Source organism: Dermacentor albipictus, chromosome 1, assembly GCF_038994185.2.
Source record: "Dermacentor albipictus isolate Rhodes 1998 colony chromosome 1, USDA_Dalb.pri_finalv2, whole genome shotgun sequence".
Taxonomy (NCBI): Eukaryota; Metazoa; Arthropoda; class Arachnida; order Ixodida; family Ixodidae; genus Dermacentor; species Dermacentor albipictus.
The window spans coordinates 240,769,527-240,793,849 of NC_091821.1; the positions used below are offsets into that span (position 1 = coordinate 240,769,527).

Sequence of the window (24,323 nt, forward strand, 5' to 3'; positions counted from 1 at the left end):
TCCACTCCCTCTGATACACATCTTTCCGACTCGGCTTCAGGTACTCATAAAACTTCAGGTTTATGGCTTTGATATGACTTTATGACTTCAGGCTTTGATACTTGCCGTATCATTGCCAATTAACAGATCGGGAGCAGTCTTCTATGACTGAGTCGCGAACTTCGGCCCACATCTGAGTACTTGCTGCACCTTGTCTGGTAGTACCACGTCACCGGCGATGTGTACCTGGCTTGCTGATGCTGAACATTTCGCCAAGGAGACGGGACCGCGTCAGCACAGCCACTCCCTCTGATACACACCTTTCCGACTCGGCTTCAGGTACTCATAAAACTTCAGGTACTCGCTTTGATACTTGTCGTACAATTGCCAACAGATCGGGAGCCGACTTCTTTGGCTGAGTCGGAAACTTAGGATCACATCTGAGTACTTGCTGCACCTTGTCTGGTGCACGATGTATACCTGGCTCGGTGATGCTGAAGGCTTCATCTGTACTCCTGCCTCAGGCTTGGTAGAACATGCTGCCATAGGGATTCCGTCGTGCGGTCGATGATCCGGGAGTAACGTCGCCACGAGTGCTCACTTGTTGCAGGTTCCAGAAGCAGCCGCAAGTTTTCTAGTACATTCGCGCTTGCCGATGCCATTCCGAGTGTATCAGTTTGCCGTGGTGCATCAGTTTGCCGTGGCCTGAATCTCGTGGTTAGCTGAGGGTTGATTTGGGGGTGATATGGGGGGGAGGGGCAAGGTACATTTGGGGGTGATATGGAGGTGTACAAACCTTAATTCTGGGGTGATATGGGGATGGACCAACCTCAATTTGACGGTGGTACGGGGATGGACAAACCTGAATTTGGGGGTTCTATGGGGGGTAAACCAAGCTGAACTTGCGGGTGATATGGAGGTTAGCCAACCTGAACCCGGGGGATATGGGGGTGGGCCAACCTAAATTTCGGGGTGACATGGGGATGGACCGACCTGAATTGGGGGGTATGGGGATGGTAAACTTGAAATTCGGGGTGGGCCAACAGGGAAAGAAAAGCCCAAACTAGGCTAAACACAGGGAAAGAAAAGAACGAGCTGAACCAAAGAATGCTATCTATATGCATTAGGAGACAATTCTCTGCATTACTGTAATTTTTTAATCTTTTTTTTTTTTCCTTGAGCAACTTGGCTAGCGTTAGCTGGCACGCACGGTATAATAGGCGCCTCGATACTTGTATTCCAAAACTTCTTCTACAGGACCGCCTTTTATAGTGCAAGTATAGAGAGCCCATGTGATTATTTTCTTGAAAATCTAACGCATACTGTTTTGTTCAAATTCAGTGACATTCTCCATTTTTACACCATAATTGTATCAAGTTGAGATCATCTTGAATTTCGCAACAACCGTTATCAGTACATAGTTCATTATAAAGTATGCAATCGTCGCCAAAAACCCTCATTTGCGAAGCTATATGTACGTTGATATCATTCATATAAAGTACAAAAAAGCGTGGGTCCCAAAACCAATCCCTGTGGCACTCCTGGTGTTGCGTCCGACACACTTGATTGAGCTCAGTCTACAACAACATACTGGCGTTGTTCTGAAGTCGGGACGTCCCAAGTTCCGTGAGGTCGATCTCACCGCTGCCCACCACTGTTGTGAACTCGGGGGTCCGTGTGGCCAACGAAGGTTCCATGGATAGTGCCGTGCCGGGTGCCGGGAGAAATAAGGGTTCCGAGCCACGTTGAAGAGAATGAAAAAAAGGATTATATTAAAATCAAAGTACACCGTTCAGTTTTACTACACGGCTCCATCTATCGGAGCACACTATGGTAGCATCTTTGCATGTCCGAGCGTCTGTCTATTCCACAGCCGTCCGGTTCGGCTTTTTATGCCCTTTTCTTCCCTCTTTCCTTCGTTGAGGGAATCCACTGGCCAATCACAAACACCGAATCGTTCACACCTCCATCGCCCCTCACTGGTCTCCAACGTGGTGCTCATGTCTTCAACGTGCTGCTAGCGGTGCTCCTGTCCTCAACGTGCTGCTCGGGTCTCCAGCGTAGTGCACCTGTCTCCGACGTGGCACAATAGGAGGCAACCACCTGCCGGCGATGCTTTTCCCCGGGATTTCTCGACGATGAGCCTGTCATCGATCAGTAGCCTCTTCGTGACGGTCAGCAGAGGCGACGTTGCTGTCTTCAAGCGAGCTGCCTCGAAGTGAATGGTGAGGCGTGAACATCAACCGTGACAACTGCATGCCGCTGGTGGGGCGTTGCCCGCTCTGAAGGACCGTCAGGCATGACAGCGTCTTTTAAGGCCAAAGCCTGAAGTGCCTCATGGGTCGAAACATCCGTTGTACGACGTTAGCGAAAAATTGACCGTCCGGCGTTATGGCACCAAAATTCAATGGAACCAGAATTGATGGGAGTCGAACTCACGACCTTTAATGGTAGTCGAACCCACGACCTTTGGTGTTAATTAGAACGAAGTTAAATAAGGTACAGGTAATTAATATATCGTTAATTAAGGCACTCGAACCCACGATCTTTGGTGGGAGTCGAACCCACACGAAGATATGGGCGAACCGGCCATACCTCCAAGTCGGATTTTAATGGACATCATGAAGGTCGAGAGTCGAACCCACGACCTTTCGTGCTATTGAACCCTCGTGTGAACCCTCGACCTTTGGTGTTAATTAGGGCGAAGTTGATTAAGGCACTCCAACCCACGACCCAGCATGGAGATATGGGCGAACCGGCCATATCTCCAAGTTGGATTCCAATTGACATCGTGAACGCCGAGAGGCGAGCCTGCTACCTTTGGTGTTAATTAAGGCGAAACTAATTAAGTCACCGTTAATTAAAATATAACTAATTAGGAGATTCGTACCCGCAACCTTTTGTGGGAGGGGACCCCGCGACCTTTGGTGTGAATTAGGCCGAGAATTCGAATGAGAACGCAAGTAATTTAATCAATGTCTCGTGTGCGCGCAGGCTTTCGCCTTCATCGCTTTTAGCGTAAGCTAAAGGGACTGTCAACTTTTTTACATAAAAACAACGTACGCACGCTTTTATTGGAGCTTCAAATAAATAAAGCCACTACAGCTATCTACATAGAAAGATTGAGAGAGACAAGGAACGGCAGGGAGGTTAACCAGGCGCATGTCCGGTTTACTACCCTGCACTGTGGGAAGGGTATAGAAGGGTGAAGAGAGCGAAAGAAGGGAAGAGACAGAGCAAAAGTTGCGTGCACACTTGAACGAGCACATCAGGTCTACAACCCCCCCTTCATCGGAGGCCTGACGACCCGAACGGCACCTCCGCTGTCGCCGTTGAGCCAGTCCTCGACACCAGCTAACTTTGACATGACATCACGGACACCAAACCCTTTCTGCTTACTCAGACCGGACGATCTGGACGTTGACGATCCCTCATTTGGCACAGACGCTGCCACCAGTGGTAATGCCCGTGCATCGCCTAAACACGACGAATAACTTTATGCGTCCATGCTTCCAGTCACCCACATGTCCGGAAGGAGGGAAGCAAAGTTACCCAAGCCTGCCTCCCCTTCATCACAGCCCCTTCCTGCCGCTGGCAACTTTCGCATAGGAGAGGATGCTTCTCACAGCGCCCAGACATCCTCAATTCGTGCTGCGCAAGGTCAAATGACTATAACAATCATATTCCGCCCCAAATACGTTTATTAGGGTTGACATGGTAGCAGTCAGCCTTAAACGCATTGGCATCTTCCACGCAAGCCGAGCCGTGGAACGCCAGGTGAAGACACTCCCGACAGCTGAAACATTCCATATGCACTCGAATTTTTGCTCCGTTGCTTTCTGCGCCAGCGACGCGCACGGCCATGGTCCACGCATGAGATGTATCGTACAGGAAACAACTAGATCCATGGTTTCTGAAGGTGCTCTACAAATCTGCGCATACTTGGGGTCATCGGCCAATAATGAAAAAGTTGGGTAAATAAACTTAATTAATTATGGTGTTATGGGGAAAACTAAAAATTGCCTGAGTTGTTGTAGGCCAGTGCGAATAGTACGCGTTGGGTTCAATTCGCTTTCGACGCGCCTTTTGTTTTTAAAATCTTGGCTCAAGTTACGAGGGCCACCCTGTATATCATTGAAGATTGCAGTCTTCGCGCTGCAGTCGTTTAGGTGGATGAACTGCATGGGCGCGTTCACGGATCCCAATTGGGGAAGTGGTATCTATGTAGCCTCTTCTTTTTTTTTTAAATCCCTGGAGCTCTGCAGACACTTGTGCTACGAATAAAGTATCGTTCTATTTGTGTTGGTATATCAGTCAAATGCACTCCATCGTAATTCCTGCCCGCCGCGGTAGCCAAGTGAACAGAGAGCTTTAGATTAGAGGGACGCTAGCGGGCCCCAATGCTTGCGTCTCCCTAACCTAAAACTCTCTAATATGTCGGTGCGCTGCATGCATAGCTCGAGGTAGCGGGTTCTATCCCGGCAGCGGAGGCCGTATTCCGATGTGGGTGGAATACAAGAACGCTTGTGCACCATGCAGTGGTGCACGTTAACGAATACCAAGTGGTCAAAATTATTTCTGAGCGATCGCCCCCCCCCCCTCCTCACACACTACGGTGTGCCACATTCTCAGATCTTGTTCTGGCACGTAAAACCCCATAATTTAATAACTAAATAGTTCATTCTTAATTACTGCATAGTAAGATCGCCGAAGCGCGTTGCGCCCTAGCTAAACTGCTCCTAAGATTAAATTACGGGGCTTAAAGTCCCCGAACTGCACAGTGCGTTATGATGGACGCTGTAGTGGAGTACTCTGGATTGATTTCGAGCGACTGGGGCTCTTAAAAAATGTGCCTAAATCTAAGTGCACGCTCTTCTTTACATTTAGCCCCCATCGAAATGCGTGGCCGCTGCAAGCTGGGAATCGAATCCGGCACCACATGCTTAGTAACGGAACGTCATAACCTAGCCTGCTTCTCTAATAAAACTTTGTTACTTTATACACATATACCTCTGTTGAAGAGCAAGATCTACAGTCATGCAGCACGTTTCAGCGCCAGCAAAATTAGCCGACTACTTATTCACACACACACACAAAACAGAAACAATGAAAAAAAAAAGGAAACGGTAACCTCATCAACCGAAAAAAGCTGGGGAAATGTCATCCAGAACAATATATTTTTCCAACGAAAAAATTGAATGAAAAGTGAAACACTTCTCGCGTCGGTTCTCGGCCAAGGCAGTGGTCTGACGCCTGCAAAGGCACTGTATTTGCTTGTATCTATAGGAGATATTCCATTCATATGAGCAGAAAAGCGAATTAAATTAGTAAAAGCATCAGCAGTGCAAAGCAAAGGACTCTGGTCGATTTTCTGAGCTGACGTGTTACTTGCTGAGCGGGGAACTTATACAAAGCCAACTTCGTGTGATTAAATTTCATGCTTAACTGGTTGGAACCTAAAGTTATATCTGTTTTACTTCAACAATACCGAAGTGTATATTCATTGTTCATGCATTGGAGCTATGAAGGTGCTCAAGCTTTAGTTTTTTGTCCTACTTCATTAATGCATAATTTTTGTCCCCTTTTATTTCGTCGTAATTACCACGTTTGGAACGTTCATCATCGCTATACTGCGCACCGTGATTATTTTATTACCTTTCCCCAATCGATCTGCTTGCGGAAAGCCGACTGATTTAAGTAAAACGCATTCTAGGACGAAACGGTAACCGTTTGCTATTCGGCGAGTATGCTAGATATTTATTTCTGTCGAAATAAGAACCTGAAATGGTGTGCATATATTTTACTTAATTCACGTCTTCGTCGCTCTGCCAGCTCTGCCATCACCACCTTCCATTACAGAAGCGAAAGCGTCGTCTTTCGATTTTCGGTTTCGTTTCTACGATAGCCAATCACAAACTACCAGCAGACCGCTCTTGAGGTGACGCAACTCTCGATCCTTACCCAGCATTCACCTTGATACACGTGTATAACACAACAATGGCGTCACCGGCGCTCGGGTTGCTGACTTGCTACGTTCTTTTGCTTCTAATTGCTCAAAGTTTAGCCGGGTAAGTGTTCGGAATCCAGTGTTCAGCGTCGGTTAAGCATAATACATACTAGTGCCTTCAGTACGCTCGCTGCTTCGACTGTTTGTGTTCGTTCTGTAACTGATTGGAATGAATGAGATTGTCGGCTTGATCTCGCCCCTAGCGATGCTTTGCTGTCAGATCATATCTTGCTCTAAAAAATTAGTGTGTGTACCGAAGCAACTGTATATTCCACTGTAATTTAATGTGCGCCCCTCGGCTACATGATTACAATTTCTTTGCGATATCGGCTTGATCTGATTGCTCAAAGCTTTCAGTACACTTTGCTTCTTGCTTCGCACCACGTCAACATTATGCAGCCAGCTCAATGGCTTTTATCAGTTCTTGAATATGCTGCTGCTGTTTTAGTTAGTATGTTACTGAGTACGATAGTGGTAGCATCGTGTTTTGTTGATGTATCTTACATGTGTTAGTGGCGAATCCGTTGCAGCAGCCTCGTTTTACGGTGCCTACACGGGGGGTTTTATCGAAATGTATGCTCAAAGTTTAGTTCAGCTTGCTTGGAAAGGTGCGTTGGCACTGTGTGCGTGTACTGGGCCTGCTATAGGTTTGCCAAGAAACAGCGCAGGGAACGCGGACGTAGCGAAGTGACACGCAAGCGCTACGCTTAAAGCTTATCTCTTGGCTTGATAGGTATTGGTAGACGTTAACACATCCATCTTATGTTTCAGGAGGGACTTTTACAGTATTTTGGGTGTGCCACGTAACGCTAATACAAACCAAATCAAGAAAGCATACAGGAAGCTTGCCAGAGAGTTGCATCCTGACAAGAACAAGGAAGATCCCCATGCACAAGAAAAGTTCCAAGACCTGGGAGCAGCGTATGAAGTACTGTCAGACGAAGAAAAGCGAAAAACGTACGACCGGCATGGCGAAGAAGGATTGAAACATGATTCGTTTGGTGGAAGTGATCCGTTCGCAAGGTGACATATCCATTTTTTTTTATTTTGCTATTTGTAAATGCAGTTTCTACAGTTTGTAAGCAGCAAAAAGATTGCCTCTTCTGCTGGTTACAAAATATGTTTCTAATATTTGATTACCGTTCTTTGTAGTCACATACATATAGCAGTTTGGAGTTGTTGCAATCCAGGAAATTAGCATTGGGCAAGTGCTGTTGGGTGCGACTACCTTTGATGCTATGTTGGGGGTGGTGTTTTGGTGCTTTCTAGAGAATAAATAAGCAAGACAGTGCTTTGTCAACCTCTGCATTATGTGCCACTATGTCCAAATGGTTGCTATTCTTGTGTTATTTCATAGCAATACTCCACTTGAATACTTCAAATTATTTTATATGCCTAGAGTGATGAGTAGTATGGAAGCAGACTTTCACATTTACTTCAAATTTTCTAATGATCATTTTAAGACTATTCTCCTATACCAGGTCTTAGCAGTTACTATTATGCTATTGATACATGTTGGTAGTAGTATATACAAAATTTGTATATTTGTAATTCTGTGTAACTTGTTTGTGGTGTACCCAACATATGACAGCCCACATTCTGGCAGTTAGTGCAAAACTCTTCTTTATTCATGCTTTCTGCAGCAGCAGTGAATAAACTTTCTAAGAAAATTTTCTAACAGTATGCTGTTGGTGCCAGGTGCATCAAGTTTGCTTTTTCAGAACTGTTGTTTTTGTCGCTAATTGATGTGCTTTCATCTCACTTTCTTGTCGTTTCACTTTCTTTTGGTAGTTTCTTCGGAGATTTTGGCTTCTTTGGTGATGGACATCGAAATGAGCAACGTGAGATCCCACGTGGTGCAGATGTGGTTATGGACCTTTGGGTCACGTTGGAAGAGCTGTATCAAGGCAATTTTGTGGAGGTTGTCCGCAACAAGCCTGTGGCAAAACCAGCCAAAGGCACCCGCCGTTGCAACTGTCGCCAGGAAATGGTTACCCGACAGCTGGGCCCCGGCCGTTTCCAAATGATGCAGCAGACAGTCTGTGATGAATGCCCCAATGTCAAGTGAGTTCGTATCTTTATGTAATAGTTAGCAATTTTAAACTGGGGAGGGGGACAATTACATAGTGTGAAAGATGAACTTCAATGAAACAACCAGAAAAAAATGGCAGATAACCTTTATTTTAATGGGATAGCAATTATACAGACAATCCAGCAGCACTTACGGCATCGACGTCATTTTTTGGCTTTGCGCAGTGAAAGAAAGACAAAAATAATTGCATTTTCAACTTGCAGTGAGCCCTCTTTCTCTCCCCTTTTCATCTCATTTCCTTCTACCCACAGTCTGTGTTCAGTTAGTGTCCTTGAACACTGAGTAATGCATCATCCCAGCAAGCACTTGATGTCGGGTTGTGTGTGGGATGAACAGTGCAGCTCAACACCGGAGGCGCCAAGACATGGCAGTGCAGGAACATAAGGCTGAAGCAAAGCAGAAATGCTGATAAGGCCCTGCAGTTCAGTAGCAGGATGCGGACACACATCGCACTTGGCGTGAGGCTGCAAAAGTGCCCACAAAGAAACCAGCCTTACTCTGTGTAATGGTCCAATACTTGGTTATTGCTCTTTATTCCCCCTTTGAGAGAAACTGTAGTAGTTTACAGAAAATTTTCGTTGCTTTTTTGAAAAGCTCATATAAAGAAGAGCAAGTGATGTCATTAAAGGGGCATTGAACCCGCCGTGGTTGCTTAGTCGCTACGGTGTTGAGCTGCTAAGCACAAGGTCACAAGGATCAAATCCTGGCCGTGGCAGCCGCATTTCGATAGAGGTGGAATGCGAAAACACCCGCGTACTTAGATTTAGGCGCATGTCAAAAAACCGCAGGTGGTAAAAATTTCCGGAGTCCCCCACTATGGCGTGCCTCGCAATCAGATCGTGGTTTTACGTAAAACTCCATAATTTAATTTTTAAAGGGGCATTGACATATTTATTTTTGGACACATTAACATTAGCCTTCCCAGTTTGTAGCTTTTGTTTTCAGATGTGTATCCAAGCACACCCGCAGCACAGTCCACCTGTTAGGTGAAATATGGCTGAGCCGTGCTGTGAAGCATTTTAGCTTTGACTGACCATTGGTACCTAAAGAAAGAAAAATAAAACCCATTGTTTATGTTAGATGTAGGCGAACAGTATACATTTGAGGTCTATGAATTATTATGGTACAGCTGAATGATATCTCTCTGCTTGTGAACGTGAAGCACAGAAAGTATAAGTCTCCATGTCTCTTATTAATGCTGTGATGTCTGCCATTCTTTTTTAGGTTGGTGAACGAAGAGAAACTTTTGGAGGTGGAAGTTGAGGCAGGCATGAGGGATGGCCAAGAGCAAGTCTTTGTGGCAGAAGGTCAGTAACAAATATAAATGCTTACGTAGATATTGTGCACATACATAAATACCCGTGAATGTGGACATGGAAACAGTCAGCGCTGTAGCACCATTAGTAGTGCAACACAATTGTAATGCAGAGGTTGTGGGTTCAGCTCCCACCAGCGGCAGGTTGTTTTTTCATCTACTTTCATTTTCACTTAGCTTACCATTTCTCAATTAAAACTTTAAATTTCCTCTTCACTTTCCTTGGCTTCATTTGGTTGTGACTGATAAACATCGGGGCCCTCTATTTTCTTTCTCGTTCACATGTAGAAGCAAGGCATATGTAAACCATTTACTGCTCAAAACTTCTCGTTGGCTTTCTTTTTTTCCAGCACTTTCATTTTGATATCTGTGTTCTTAATGGGAATTGCAGTAGAACTGCAGCATTAGCTCAATGCTTTGTACTTGCCAGCACCTTTCCAGCAATGGTGCTCATGAAGTTCCACATGACAGGAATAGAGGTAATGAAGGGTTCAAGGAAATGCATGCCTCTCGAGAAGATGACTTACAGGCCTTTAGTGTTGCTCAGCACAATTCTTGGTATTGATAAAGAAACGCAGGGGGGTCTCCTCAAAGGTGAGGTTTCGTTTGATGCTAGCCATGTTATGTGTTGCAAAATTAAGATGACCACGAGCACCGTTTTTAGGTCAAATCTTGTGCGAGAAAAAAGTGACCAGCAATTGCCCGATGTTGATCTAGGTGATGGCAAGTGAGCTTGAGTCATGAGAGTGTACATTTGATGTGTCAAGCACCATCTAAAACATCTAGTTACTGAAGAAAATGCAGTGCTTTGCTTCTCGTCAGCTTAAATTCGGGGTGACTTTTTCCCGACCTTTTGATTTAGGTGTCAGCTTATATTGGGCAAATATGTATGCTCTGGCTCCTAACACAAACAATAGGATAGGTGATCTATTGTTGTATTTTATAAAAACATTTTCATTTTATCTTGTGTGTGTGTGTAATGAGCAAGGTTAATCGGGAGCCGAAGTGCTCGATTTATGGTAACCACCAAATGAAGCCAACAGACAATGAAGCTGCGGAAAGCATACAAGAAATTCACTATGTGTGTTTGGTGTAACTGTTGAAATGTGTGTGTGCGAAATTGAAATGTCTTAAGTGAGAGGGAAAGAAGAGGGTGTATGATGACGGGGACATAACAGTAGTTGCGATGATTACATAATATTGACCTGGCATGAGCCATATGTTTAATCACCTACTTTTTCTTTATCATTAAGCGTGCTTTTTATGTTTGATTTTGCACCAGATGGTTTACATATGTATATATTTAAAGGTACTATTGAACTGAGGTCAGTAGCTTGTTCCAAACTTTTTCTTTTTCTTGTCCCTATGCAGGGGAACCTCATATAGATGGCGAACCTGGGGACCTCAAGTTGCGGATTCGAACTATGCCGTAAGATTGTTGACTTATGCAGTGTTGATATTTGTTTACTTTAGAAAATCAGTCTGAACATTAATTTATGCTCAAGCAAGTGTTGAAAAAAAAATATACTATATAGGGAAAATATCAAGACTACAGATCCACACACATGAGCTGTTCAGCTGTTACTGGGCTGAGGGGCAGTGATAACAGCACATGTATTCTTTCCGTGACGCACCACAATTGTTGCATACCTCATCAAGGAAACTCGTTGCCCTGAGCGGCAAGCCTGAGGTGAACAGCTTGAAAGTTGCGAGTTCAATCTCAGCCGTAGTGACTCCATTCTGATGGGAGTGGAATGTAAAAACATCAGTGTACCATGCAGCAGGGGCACATTAAAGAACCCCAAGTGGGTCAAAATTAATCCGGAGCCCCCCACTACCTTGTGCCTCATAATCAGATTTCGGTTTTGGCACATAAAACGCCATAATTTTATTGAAAGTAACAGCTTGGTTTCCAGTTGAGACGGTTTGATTGCACTGTTGTCTTATGCGCATGGGTGCACAGTTAGGTGGTGTTTTCCATATTTCAGGGGCTCTCTTTCTTCACTGGAAAAAATGTGCATGTGATGTGTGCCTTGCTAGAAATGCCTCATTTTGACATATCTTACAATTTTTTACAATCGGTAATCTGGATAATTAAAATGAAAATTAAAAAGTTAACTAATTACTTTGAACTAATGGGATGTCAGGCGCTAAACAAAATTACTTGTGGTTTCTCTAAAGAACATGCAGTTAATCTTATTTTCGTAGAATAATCTCTCTCTTTTATTGTGGCGCATGATAGCTAGGAAGGATGCATTATTTCAGGGTTTTCCTAAGGATTGCTTTTTTTTTCACAGAAGCTTACATATTAAAATAGCTCAAGTTAGTAATTAGAGAATTGTGAAAATTGGACTAAATCTTTAACCAATAGAGCAAACCATTGATCCTAATGCATCAATTAAAGGAGTTTATAATTGGTTCTAGGCATACATAAAGCAGATGCTGCTAATTTCTGCAGCGGAATAAACTCTCGACACTTTCACGCAGGAAACCTAAACTAATATGCCAATGAGCACAACTGTTACGTGCTCAGTAGGTATCCTTAAGTGATGGTATTGTTCGCGTCTCACTGTTGGGCAAACATGAAGCGAGTGATATAGCAAGTTGATAAAGATGCTTGTCCAACAGTGATAAGGACACTAGCCCAACAATTATTGCATCTTCGCTACGTTTAAGAATTTGAACGCATTTTCTGAAACCCTGTATATACGTAGTCGCACGCACTTTGCAGGTGGCAACTGGATCGGTGACTGGGAATGTTTATGCACAGAAATGTTTTGGGCTTGGCATAAGAATTAAAAAATGACAACCAAGCATCATACAGGGGTTTGGTTGAACAGAAGAAGCAGATGGGAGCAGATGCAAAGGAGGCACTTAATGAACCAACTCTTACAATGTTTTCTACTTTATCTCTAGTCCCAGCACCGATCCCCATTCTTTTACTCTTTTATCATCGTGGCCTAGTGTGCTGACATGGTAGTATTGATAGTGGTAGTCAACTATATCGCCATTAGGCACTACCATATTTTTCCACATATAGCCTGCGCCCTTAGTTACAACAGCCCGGAAAGAAAAAAAAATCGGTTGAATGCAAAGCTTTTTCCCAATGCAAACTGAATCAAAGTCCAAAGCCAACTACCATGCAACAAACCCAAGAAATGCTGAGCGACCTGATACTATGCATATGTGATTTGATTGCTTGTTTAGTTTGAGCGTTGAAGTTCAATGAAGACACATTGCATTAAATTGCATAGCCTTTATTTTAGATCATGTAGCTGTTGATTACATGCCCACACTTTCAGAGACGACTCTACACTTGCGTTTGTGTATGGCAGCCTCTTCTGTCGTGTGCCGCACCCGCGGCCTACCCATGGTGACGGTCGGGAATGCATTTCGTGATGTGCATAATGCAATGCAGATATATACAGTTCGTCTGAATAGGGTGGCGTTCAACCATCTTTCTTTAAGAAAGGGGGCTTTGATTTTTTTTTCTTTGCAGGTTTAAGACGAGCCCGTGTTGATGCGCACTTGCTGTCTCTGATAAGCAGGGAAGCTTAGTTAATCGCAGCAGGGGTGGTGTCATGCCAAGCAGATGTAACTTGCGCTTCCGGTAAACTTTGTGGGTGCACTACTCTTGCTGAGCTCGTCACTTCGCGCCGTTATCAGGCACTAACCGGCCAGCCAGTCGACGCTGGCGCGGAACTGTAAATGTAAACTGTAGTGTTCTGCACAGATGTGTAAGTTGGCTTTCCTGCAGTGCATTTTTGGCGTTCATGGAGGAATCAGTGAGACATAGAAACCTTCACTTTACAACATTTGCGCGGATAATCCGTGGAAATAATTGCATGCAGCGATGCTAAAATCCTTGCAAAAAGTTTCCATTCGCATTTACACGACTCGTCCATGTTGTATCTTCTGGGAAAGTGGTTCTTTGCCCCTTCCCCCTCTCCTCCTGCGGACATGATCAGAGATGAATCAGTCATGTAACATGATTAGGGTCACTTCGCAGCTAGCATCCGTACAACATGATGACAGTGTGGACAGAGCAGCCCTTGCATCGGCAACGACGATGGAGCAAACGCGACTGAGCCGTATCGTGAAGTGCTTCACACGAACTGAGGAAGCACTGCATGCTTGGGTGATGTGCGTATGATCACATAATATGCAAGCTCAAAGTGCAATGTGCTCCATCGTGTGACAGCTTTCTCATCGGCTTCTGCTGTGGTAGGGCAGCCATTGAGCTCAGCTCATTGTGATCCGAGTTCTAGTTTGCCGGCGCCGCTTAACTACTAAACTCAAGATGGCAATCTCATAAAGAGGAGGAAAATGGGCGACCATGGAAGGGAGAAGGGAGCTTCAACACATGGGTGGGTAGAGGGTGGGGATCCCTAGGAGATAAACTAAATGGTGGGGAACCTCGCCATAATTTTTTTTGCTATTTGTACTAGAGGTTTGAAAATGGAGCCAATTATAGAGTTATTGAAGCAGATGTTGAATATGTAATTAGGTTTTGTCTAGCTTCTGTATTTCTTTAGTTACATTCTACACGACAAAATATACTGATCATTGCAGGCACTTTCTTGTGTATTAAACTTTCACAAAAAATATCCTGCTGTAGTTCATTTAGGGCTTTGTAAATTGCAAAGTGCCAATATGTAACCAAACCGCTTGTGCAATTAGTGGAACTATGCAAAAAAAAATTGGTACACTTAACTAATTTTTCACACTATCCCATGAAAATAATCTTGTGCACTTATAAATGTTCTATACTTAAGAAATTTGGCGTACATACTCAAGATATGTACAATGCTGATATCTACTTCAGATTGTAATCTCTCTCAGCAGAAGTTGCAAAAGTACAAGGTTATATTTCATGGGATTGTGAAAAAGATTAGCTGAAATGTCCTAACTTTTCTTGCATAGTTCCAGTAATTGTACATGCTGTTTAGATAGATATTGTCACATTGTGGTCTACAACAAACTAAATAAGACGCAGCACAATGCTTTTTGTAAAAATTTAATGCGCAAGAAAGTGCCTGGAAAGATTGCTAAATTTTGCCATCATGTAGGACATAACTATATAAATCTAGCAGCTACACAAACGCTAATGACATATTTGAACTCTGCATTGGCAACTTTATAAGCAGTACAATGTTAAACGTCCTAGTACTAATAATAAAAAGAAAGTTTCAAGGAGCATCTCGTCTTATGGTTTGGCTTAATGGTAACGTGTGCTGCGCTGCTGTGAATCCACACTTTAAGGCCAAATTTGCATGTAACCCACATTCAAACTTCACTGTTAACTTTTTAGCATTTTTGTTGTGGGTTATATGTGCAAAAATGCAGAATTGCAGAATGTGCACAGTTGTGCATGCGAAGATAGTGAATCAATGTCAGAAGCACTGATTAAAATTATAATATATAGAATGTCTCAAAACATTTCGAAATACTTTTGATTGGACATGTGCTGCAAGTTTGAATAATAAGTGTAAAGTGCTTCAGTAAGTTGAGTTGGAAGGTAGACAGCTAGATATTTGCCTTCTGTGTCAGTTTGTCTTCATGAAAGGGAAAAGCAAAATCCACCTGAATGTAGCGCGAAGCTACAAAGGAAACCCAAACGGGTTTCTCAGAAAGCTTCACAATTGAGGAAAAATTCGTCCTGGTCCAGGATTCGAACCCTAGACCAGTGCCTTTTTGGGGTGGTCGCTCTACATCCGAGCTAACCATTAGGCTAGCAGACCGCAGTGCAAGAGTGAAATAATTTACAACTCGAAGCACAGGGACACTGAATAAGGCAAATCAATCTTCACGTAGCGAGTTCACTTATTTCATTGTTTTCAGAATGTTTTACATTCGGTACATATTTTGGGTCGGGATAGGTGCTTTCCAAGTATTCGACATTAAAGGAGTACTTACACAAAAGTTTGAAGTGGAGATAATATGCGAGATCGATTTATGTGGACACACACTCATCATCTGCAAGATATCAACGGCGAATATAGCCTAGAACATATTTAAAATCAATTTTAAGGTATGTGTGTGCAGCCAACCACAAAACACAGCACCTCGCCACTTCAACATCAAGGAAGAATTGTAAATAACCGAGAAAACTCTACGTCACGAATTTTCATTGGCTGCCGAGCTGCTTGCGCGTGCTCTTCTCGCTTGTTGCTTGTAGTGAGACGCTGTCTGTGTCGCTGCAACTGCAGAATTAAGCGGCAGTTCTTGTCCTGTCCGCAGATTTCCTGCACTGTCAGCTTGACTCTGCAGCACTGACCACGCACGTATTGCGAGTACAGCACAGTGCCACATATATACTCCGTTGTGGACTTCTGCCGAACACATTCAGGGTTGGGTATAGTGGTGCATCGTTTTCCCCGCGATAGCCTTCGCTGGCAGAAGTGGGCCAAGTTTGTGTGTGCCACTGGACGCTTAGAGTAGACCTCGCTGAAGGACAGCCCGATTTGCTCCCTTCATTTCGACCGTGCTTGCTATAAACAAAACCCACTGATTTGTCCATTGAACATGGTCGATGCGAGGGTCTTGAGGTTCGTCCTTGCCGTCGCCGGCCACAATATCTTAGTCGCTGCTTTCTAGTGGGTTGAATGGAAAGTGATTGGCAAAGTCTAATAGGGTAACGACCCCCCCCTGCAGGAAATTGTCGCCGCTGGGTGACGAAAACGATGACGACAATGGTTGCGAGAACATCGCAAAGCATGTGCATGCGTAGCAGGCAAACTAGTAACATGAAGCTTGTGCGCAGCACGTCAGAGCATACATCATAAGTTTTTGTGATCACGTGCCCAGCTGTGTTTACATTGCTTCTCTGGCCCATCTCCTCGCTCTCTGAAACCGAAACTTGAACTGGTTGCTACAAACAAGACTCCAAATAATTACCTGCTGCACTCTGACGTAAACGAGGTTTCGTGCCATGATTGCTGGGGCATTAGCTACTTAATAAAGCAGAAAGAAAGCAGATAAAATTTTTGTGTCAGTACTCCTTTAAATAGTTCTCATATCTGACATTCCTATGAGGCGTTCTCACATGGAGTCCATTTTCTTTAATCTTGACGAAACTCACTGAAGAATTGAAAATTCCCAATTAATTCGGAAGTTCTACTGTTTTCATGATTCGGAAAGTACAGGAAATATGATGAAACTAAATTTTTAATCGACAGAATTAATTGGCACCTGAAGGGGGTACATATGGATCACTCACAGCCGATTGCATATGTTTGTTTGTAATATAGGACAGTTAATGTATAGAGAAAATGTGTCTATAAAAAATATCTTGGAAATCGGTAAGGTTTGAACTCATTACCGTTCACTTTTGAGCCAGGTTTTGATACACAGAGCTGTGGGTTATGGGCTCGGCACGTTTCCATCGGTTTCCTTTGAGCCAGGCATTACAAGCATTAGAAGACTATGCGCAACAGTGAAAAGGCCAGTGGCAATGAGACATGCCACTTCATGCCTGCTTTGGGAATGACTAGAGCGTGGCATTACAAGCACTGGAACACTATGCACTGTAGTGAAAAGGCACTTATTTCTATGTGTATCAAGATTCCTCGTGGGATGGATAAACCTGAAACAGTCAGAGGGAATGTTGGTGAATAAGCAGTCTGCACACATCACAGTATGGCGATAACATATTCTAAAAAACTAGAGCATTATGAGGTGCTTTTAGAAACACAATTATCAGAAGTATGGCTGTCCCTTAACTATTAAAAGCAGAGTCCCATGTTTTATTTTTTGAAAGATAATTTTAGTTCTGATTAATTTTCTGCTTATACAAAATAATCCAGCAATTGTTTCAATTTGGACATTGTGGTTCGTCATATGTACAGTATGCAAAATATTCTGCCATTTCAAGCCGGGTATATTTCTCCTGACTTGATCAGCCAGTTTACAGTGTTTGGCAGCAGAAGCAAATTATACCTGAGCCACGCAGACCCGTTTCAAAGGCCCTTGAGTCGAGGGCCTTTGAAACTCCCAAACTCCATCGAACTCAAACGAGTTGTGTTGCCTGCAGTTTTCAACAGTCATCAAGAGTTACTTGTTTTTTTAGTTACAAATGAGTGATGCAATAGTTGCCATACCATAGTTGTACAAAAAACAAGAAATAGGGATTGATAATTTGCACTATCGGCTTATATATTAGTAACTCGATGGCTGTCAAATCTGCCTACCTATGTAACACCGGTATTAGTCTCACTATGATGCAGTGGTATTCCCTCAACACAGCAGCTCATAGTTAATGGCACACTAGGTTAAATCCTGCCACTTCAGGCTTTAGGCTTAATCATCTACACCAAGTGGCTCCCATTCTTGCTCTGGTGAAAAAATACCACAATTTGCCTTTAACATTATACATAACCAAATGGAACTCTCTTAAAATCTAACATCTCTGGCATAACAGATCCATCATTATTTCACTCTGCATTACTGGGCTAGTTACAAACAGAAAAACATGGTTAACTTGACATTCCTGGCTCTGTCTTCATCTTGTTCACTTTGTGCATGCTTAATTTTTGCATTGTTATTTTCAATGCTGGTATAGTAGAAGTTTGCACCTTTTTTATTGCCTAAGTGTTAATATGGGTTTGGTCTGTACCCATAGTTACTGTATCTAGTTGCATGATTTCTTTTTTTTCATCATTGCACTCCCAACTGTAAAGCTTGCTGTAATGCATCTTACCCTGTATTCTATAATGGTCCTTGACTTCAAGCTCTTCCTGGATCAGCTCCGCTGAATTGAGCGCAGCACCGCCCCTTGAATGAAGAAGACACACTATGCTTCTCAAGAATTTCTATAGTGCATCATTAAAATGCAGTGACCACTTCTGTTGAGGGGCAGTGCTGCCATCCTACTTCTCAAGTCGAGGTTGAGTAGAGGAACATTCTATAATACAGGGGTTAGGGTTAGCAAGCACCTTGAAGTTCAAGCTTTTACATTTGCTTCATTGTTCTGTTACAGGCACCACGTTTTTGAGAGGAGGGGTGATGACCTTTACACAAACATAACCATTTCACTGACGGATGCTCTAGTGGGATTTGAAACTGAAATAACCCATCTGGATGGTCACAAGGTAAAGCAATATATTTTCACAGTGCTCTCTTCTGTTCCCTTTTGCACTTGTGACCAGCCATGGTTGCCTAGTGGCTTTGGCATTGCGCTGCTGAGCACAAGGTCGCAGGATCGAATTAACGGTTTTTGCATTTCAGTGGGGGTGAAATGCAAAAATTCCTGTGTACCATGCATTGTGTGCACCTAAAAGAATTCAGGTGGTCAAAATTAATCCAGAGTCTCCCATTGTGGCGGGCCTCATAATCATTGGTAATGGTAATTAAAATTGGTAATGCGAAATTCAGAGGTGTCGAGCAGTCATTAGTATCTGCTCAGTAATTTGACCTTCATGCTCCTTGCCTGCTTTGCAACTAGTGACCAAGTGAAAGTGCTTGTTATCCAGTACACTGTATTTGTGCACGTATTGCTTGTAAAAAATTTCAAGAAATTCCAGTTCAAAGTTGGTCTGTGAATTAAGCAAGTATTTTGCCTTGCCATGAGGCCAAAAATCGGCACTGTATACTGTGGTCAGCAGCTGTGAAAGTGCTCATAACTAATCATAAAAACAGAATTGTTTATAAAGATATTCTTCGTGCCTATATTTTGTGAGATTGTTTCTAGGGAGATATGTGCATTGTATGCAGTTATATGCATTTCCTCTCTTTTTCCAAGTGTTAATTGTAATTGAGGCTGTTGGTTACATTCCAGAGAGAGTTCATGGAGCTGTAGAAAAAAACATCAGTTTCTGCTTAATATTGTGCAGTCAAAACTGAATGGGGTTCTAGTGAGGCTTTCACAAACTGTAGGAGTAGGTTAACTTAACCTCAGTTTGCAGACAATCGCAGTGCTCACTTCTACTTGTACAGGAGTACTGCATTAACTGTTGCATAAATATTCTCCAATGATCTCGCAAAATTTGTACAATGTATTGGACGGGGGATGTTGCGTGCTGTGGCCACAGAAGCCTTGACGATCTCAGTAATTTATTTATTTATAGTATATACAGTACACCCTGCAGCGCCGAAGCATTATAGCAGGGTAGTGGGTACAACATGAAGCGACTAGCACGAGAATATAATCACACAAAAGGGAGGGATGACAAATGAGCAATGCATCAAGATAAAAAAAAATATACATGAAAAAAGTACATGAATAACAGTACAAGAAAAAAAGTTCATTCAGCCTGCAGTCATTGGTTGGAAGAAGATTGCAATTACAAATTATTGATTAGTCTTAAAAATGCATCCCGAGGAGCACTCACAACTTTGTCAGCTACTACAGTCGAAACCCCCGATAACAAAATCCTGCAACTATGAAATTCTCGCAACTAAATATTTTCGTATCCCTGGCGAATGCCCATGGGATTCAATGCATTTTGTACCTCTTAACAACAAAATGTTGCTGTACTACATTCTCACATCAACGAAATTTGCCGGAACGTAACCCCACATATTACCTACTTGTGCAAGGCAAGCAGGCTCCAAAATTTGCTCAAATGCGATTGCTTTGCACTAAAATTGCATAAATACCACCACATTAAACTTGTGTGGGCGCTGCCACTTTCCAAAGGGGACGCTCATAACATCCATCCATCCATCCATCCTCGTTCGCGCAACGCGCGATTTTGCGTGCTGTGCACAAGGAAACATGACTAGCGGTATAATTCAGTGCTACATGAATACTGAGGCAGAACAAGCGGATCGCAGAGCGGGATCACATGCTGGAACACTGTAGAAAACGGCAGTTTCGGTACCTGCGCACGTGACCTCACGACCGTGGGAACAAGCAGACGAAGCGGAAGTACATCTCTCTTGCTTACGTGCGAAGTAAAACAGGAAACACGCAGATATTCCGTTTGTGTGTTTTATTATTTCTCTAAACTTTCAATTCGTCAGTTTAAGCAACAAATTGAACAGATAATAGATGTATTGAATAATTCTCGAAGTCACGTGTCACCACGACCGACGTCACACTGCGGACACAATTACGTCACCGTCCGGCTTGGAGCATGGCGGCCGCAAGTGAAGAGGGAAATGGAGTTCGGATTGAAGTTTCAGAAATTTTTTGCGGCGTGTAGCGATGTAATACTTTGCAGGCATGATTGTTATCACGCAATGTATGCTCTGCGCTTGTCAGCTCAATATGGCCAGACCTGGTGAGGGACCCTTTAACGGTGCGGCCGCGCGGGCGCTCTTTCTTGAAACCAGTCTGCGATGTGGACAAAGTACACACCAGCGCGGGCGCTGTATCTTGAAAGTGATCTGCGATGTGGACAAAGTACGCGCGGGCACCGTATCTTGAAAGTGATCTGGGATGCGAGCAAAGTGCGCGTCCGTGCAGGCCACATGTTCAAAGCGATCTGCGATGTGGACGAAGTGCACCCAGTGCCGGTAGCTTCGTATGTGCTGTGCTTTCAACGTTTGCGTTGAAGCGAGAGACAGCACGAAGGTGAATTTGCTCGCTGCTACGGCCGCGCTTATCTTGCTTAATTTGCTGTCGCAATCGATGCTTCGCTTTCGGGCGAAACTGTGACTTTTTTGTTTGTTTTTTACTTTGGACATTCCTCACTCACTCTCTGCAATAAAGTTGTTAGACATCGCAATGAAATTTTTGGAAGTGAGGTGTCTCAGATATTGCGTACTTTGGATAAAACGGACGTTTTTTGTCTGATTATCAGGGTCCGTTGTAACGACAGTCAACTGTATATATTATTTTTCTCTGCAGGTACCAATTACACGTGAGAAAATAACATGGCCTGGAGCAAGGCTACGCAAGAAGAATGAAGGCATGCCAAACTACGAAAACAACAACCAAAAAGGAACCTTGTATGTCACTTTTGATGTGGACTTTCCAAAGGGTGACCTTAGCACCGAAGACAAGGAAGGTATGCCTACCAGTTATTCCTTTCTTTTTCTAAAGTGGGCCTGTTGCATGGTGCACCGAATGCCATGATGTAAAGCTGGGAGAAGACTTGTCAAGGTTTAGTTGAAACATAGAGGATGTCACACAAAGGGGCTTGTATACTAGCATCATGTACATCCTTCTCATAGACAATTGTGATCATCCTCTGTTATAGGCCTGTTTCACCAAATACATATGACACACTGCATTTAAGCAGGTAGTGACAATAGGTGCAATGCGAAAAAAAAAGTAGAGGAAAGCAAAAAGAAAACACATTTGCCATGCCTACTTTGTGAAGTGAAGGTCTTGGCAAAACCCTGTTTGACCTCAATTTTGCTCCCTAAGCTTGTTTTATCTCTACTTTTTGCTGTATATATGAAGGGCAACACATATCCACTCCTTGTCTCCACTATAAATATTGTATAGCCTATGAACATGTGTGACTGGTGCTGTCACATGTTTGAGATGATTATATTGCATTTTTATCATACTTTTGGTGCCTTTCATTTTTTGCAGCCATCAAGAAAATACTTAAAGAGGAAAGCAAGACAAAAATTTATAATGGACTGCGGGGATACTAGTGTGTCCCAGTGGACTGCTATAGTTGTACAGATTTCTTTTCTTTTTCACACATTTCTTATCCCTTCTGTGGAGGGCCCCAAGTGGCATGCCAAGCATGGTTTTAACATGCAGTGTGTACGTGTACAGACTATCTGAAACTGGCCACATTGTTTGTATGTGAGCATTTTCTGTTTTTCATCTTTTGAGTGGTTGCATCTAGAGGATGGAGGGGGAGGGGAGAGTGAATAAAATGAAGTCAAACTTTTGGCCTGCCTGTTAAAATAACTGCTAAGTCAGTGCTGTTCTCTTTTTGTATACTCAAGCTGGTAGAAGTTTCTAACCCAGAATATGACTGAAAAAAAAAAAAAAATACTGGTGAACAGTACTCTTGGTATTCTGGTATAAGGCAGTCCAATCAGAACTGTATCAGCTCAATCAGTCATCTCAGATTATTTGCATTGATTTTCCTTTGTCAGAACGAAGCATCACATTTGCAGATGTGACGTTAAATCATATTTATATAACTGTTCAGAAGGAAGGCTCTGCACCCCTCTCCCACTTTTAGACTACTTTCTGGCAAAATTTTATGCAATTTAGGATATTTAATGCATCATTAATGGCGTGGTTTTGTGCCATTTACAACACAAATGCAGCAGCTGGAACCCTTTGTGATGTCAGGTGAAGGGTTCCCATGACAGCTCTGTGCAGGATCGGAACGTGGCTCCTGTTGTACAGTCAGTTTTTTCTAAGTCGCACAACTCGTGTTCATCACATTATTGAGCCCATTGTTTTTTATTGTTTCACACAAGTATTTCATCACAACTGCAGTGTGTGTTGAAAAAGAGTATGGAGTATGTACTATGCCTAGGATTTCCAAGTCATGTGAAATAAATTATGCTTGTTATACAGAGGACATGTGTGGTAAGGACATGAATGCTTCAGTGCATTTGTGTGTGTGTGCTTGTATCTGTGGTGTTGCTGAACAGCAGTGTTCTGCTTGCCAGAATAGCTGCAATATTGAGTGGTGATGTTTTGGCTCACTTAGAGATAATGAACCAGTGGGGCCTTTATGGCTGAGTTTAAAGGCTAACTGCAACAGAATTTCAATGAAGTTTCAGAGAGTGCAGATATAGAGAAGTCTCTGAGCAAAATTTTGCGTTTGAAATACAAGTGAATGTGTTAGGAAAGGCTGGCAAAAGTAGATATTTTCGATACTGAAACTGAAGAAAACACTGCCATTACTGCTCACCGGAAATTATGCATTAGTCGGAATGCACAGATCCTTAGCATGACCTTGGCAAGATTGGGGGCTGCCCACGGCACGCTTAAAAATCTGCAAGGCAACGTGCCGGGAATTGTGTCGTATCTGCTAACTACCAGAAGCATGCATTATCTGTTTAAGTGCTATCTAAAGGCTGTTAATAAGAAAGTTAGAGAAGTGCCAGCCTTGTAGGTTTGCCAAGATTGCTTCAGTAGCATATACTTCTACTTTATTATCTGTTTCGCCAGAGTGAAATTTTGTGAAGTTGGCCTTTTATTGTAAAGAGCTTGTCCTCACCTTGGGGATATTCAGAAAGCTGCTTTCAAGTTCACCAGTTTCACTCCTTGCTTTTGTGAAATGGCAGCAAATTCCTTACAGTGCAATACAGTAAAAGCTGTACAAAGTACAGCTTTTACAGTGAAATGACAAAAATATTGTCATGGTGCCACTGGAGGGACAAAGACTACGATCACCAACAAAACGAAAGAGATGACGTAGTGGGGCTAACCTAACGTTTGGCTGTACTGGTTGTACCGGCCATATCTCCTGAAGAGTAAGCACGGTCCTATTTAACCTTATATCTCTGCCCGTTTCATTTTTGGTGGAGGTGCTAGGTATTGCACAAGACTGAACCCCGCAGCGGGCTCGTCCTCGGCCGTCCTACCATGCTGACAGATGACCAGGCCGATGGCTTAAGTACAGTGTTAGCATCCGTGACACCGCAACCGTCAGTCGTCTTGACCCATCCGCACGACTCCGGCTCCTTCTCTGGTAACGGCACCGAGAAAGTCGACATCGAAGAATGGCTTGGCATATACGAACACATTGCTGCATGCAACCGATGGGACCTGACAGTGATGCTCGCAAATCTTCTCTTCTACCTCCAGGGACCAGCACGCACCTGGTATGACACGCACGAAGAAGAGTTGACCAGCTGGGACTTATGCAAGCAAAAACTTCGCGATCTCTTCGGCAAGTTTGCTGGTCAGAAGTGCGCCGCTGCGAAAGACCCATCCTGTCAGCCTCAGACAGCCACCAAGTCATACGTTGCGTACATCCTTGATGTCCTAGCTTTTTGCCGCCGCGTCGATGCCAGTATGCCCGAGGCTGGCAAAGTGAGGTACATTCTGAAAGGCATTG

General features: G+C 43.4%; 1 protein-coding gene across 1 annotated transcript; it reads left to right on the top strand.

Moving 5' to 3' along the window:
• The first annotated feature begins 5,927 nt into the window (after positions 1-5,927).
• shv (DnaJ homolog shv) lies at positions 5,928-22,833 on the top strand. The gene is made up of 8 exons (XM_065431399.1): positions 5,928-6,047; positions 6,758-7,009; positions 7,778-8,050; positions 9,303-9,385; positions 10,765-10,822; positions 18,371-18,482; positions 21,185-21,344; positions 21,878-22,833. Exons 1-8 carry the CDS (start codon positions 5,977-5,979, stop codon positions 21,940-21,942), a joined length of 1,074 nt encoding a protein of 357 aa, XP_065287471.1. The 5' UTR covers positions 5,928-5,976; the 3' UTR covers positions 21,943-22,833.
• The last annotated feature ends 1,490 nt before the right edge of the window (positions 22,834-24,323 follow it).

What these genes read in the sequence shown, in the direction of transcription:
- shv (XM_065431399.1), top strand. Translation starts at nt 5,977, where the DNA reads ATGGCGTCACCGGCGCTCGGGTTGCTGACTTGCTACGTTCTTTTGCTT. An exon ending in ATTGCTCAAAGTTTAGCCGG is followed by an intron (nt 6,048 to 6,757) that starts GTAAGTGTTCGG and finishes CTTATGTTTCAG; the next exon opens with GAGGGACTTTTACAGTATTT. An exon ending in TAGCACCGAAGACAAGGAAG is followed by an intron (nt 21,345 to 21,877) that starts GTATGCCTACCA and finishes CATTTTTTGCAG; the next exon opens with CCATCAAGAAAATACTTAAA.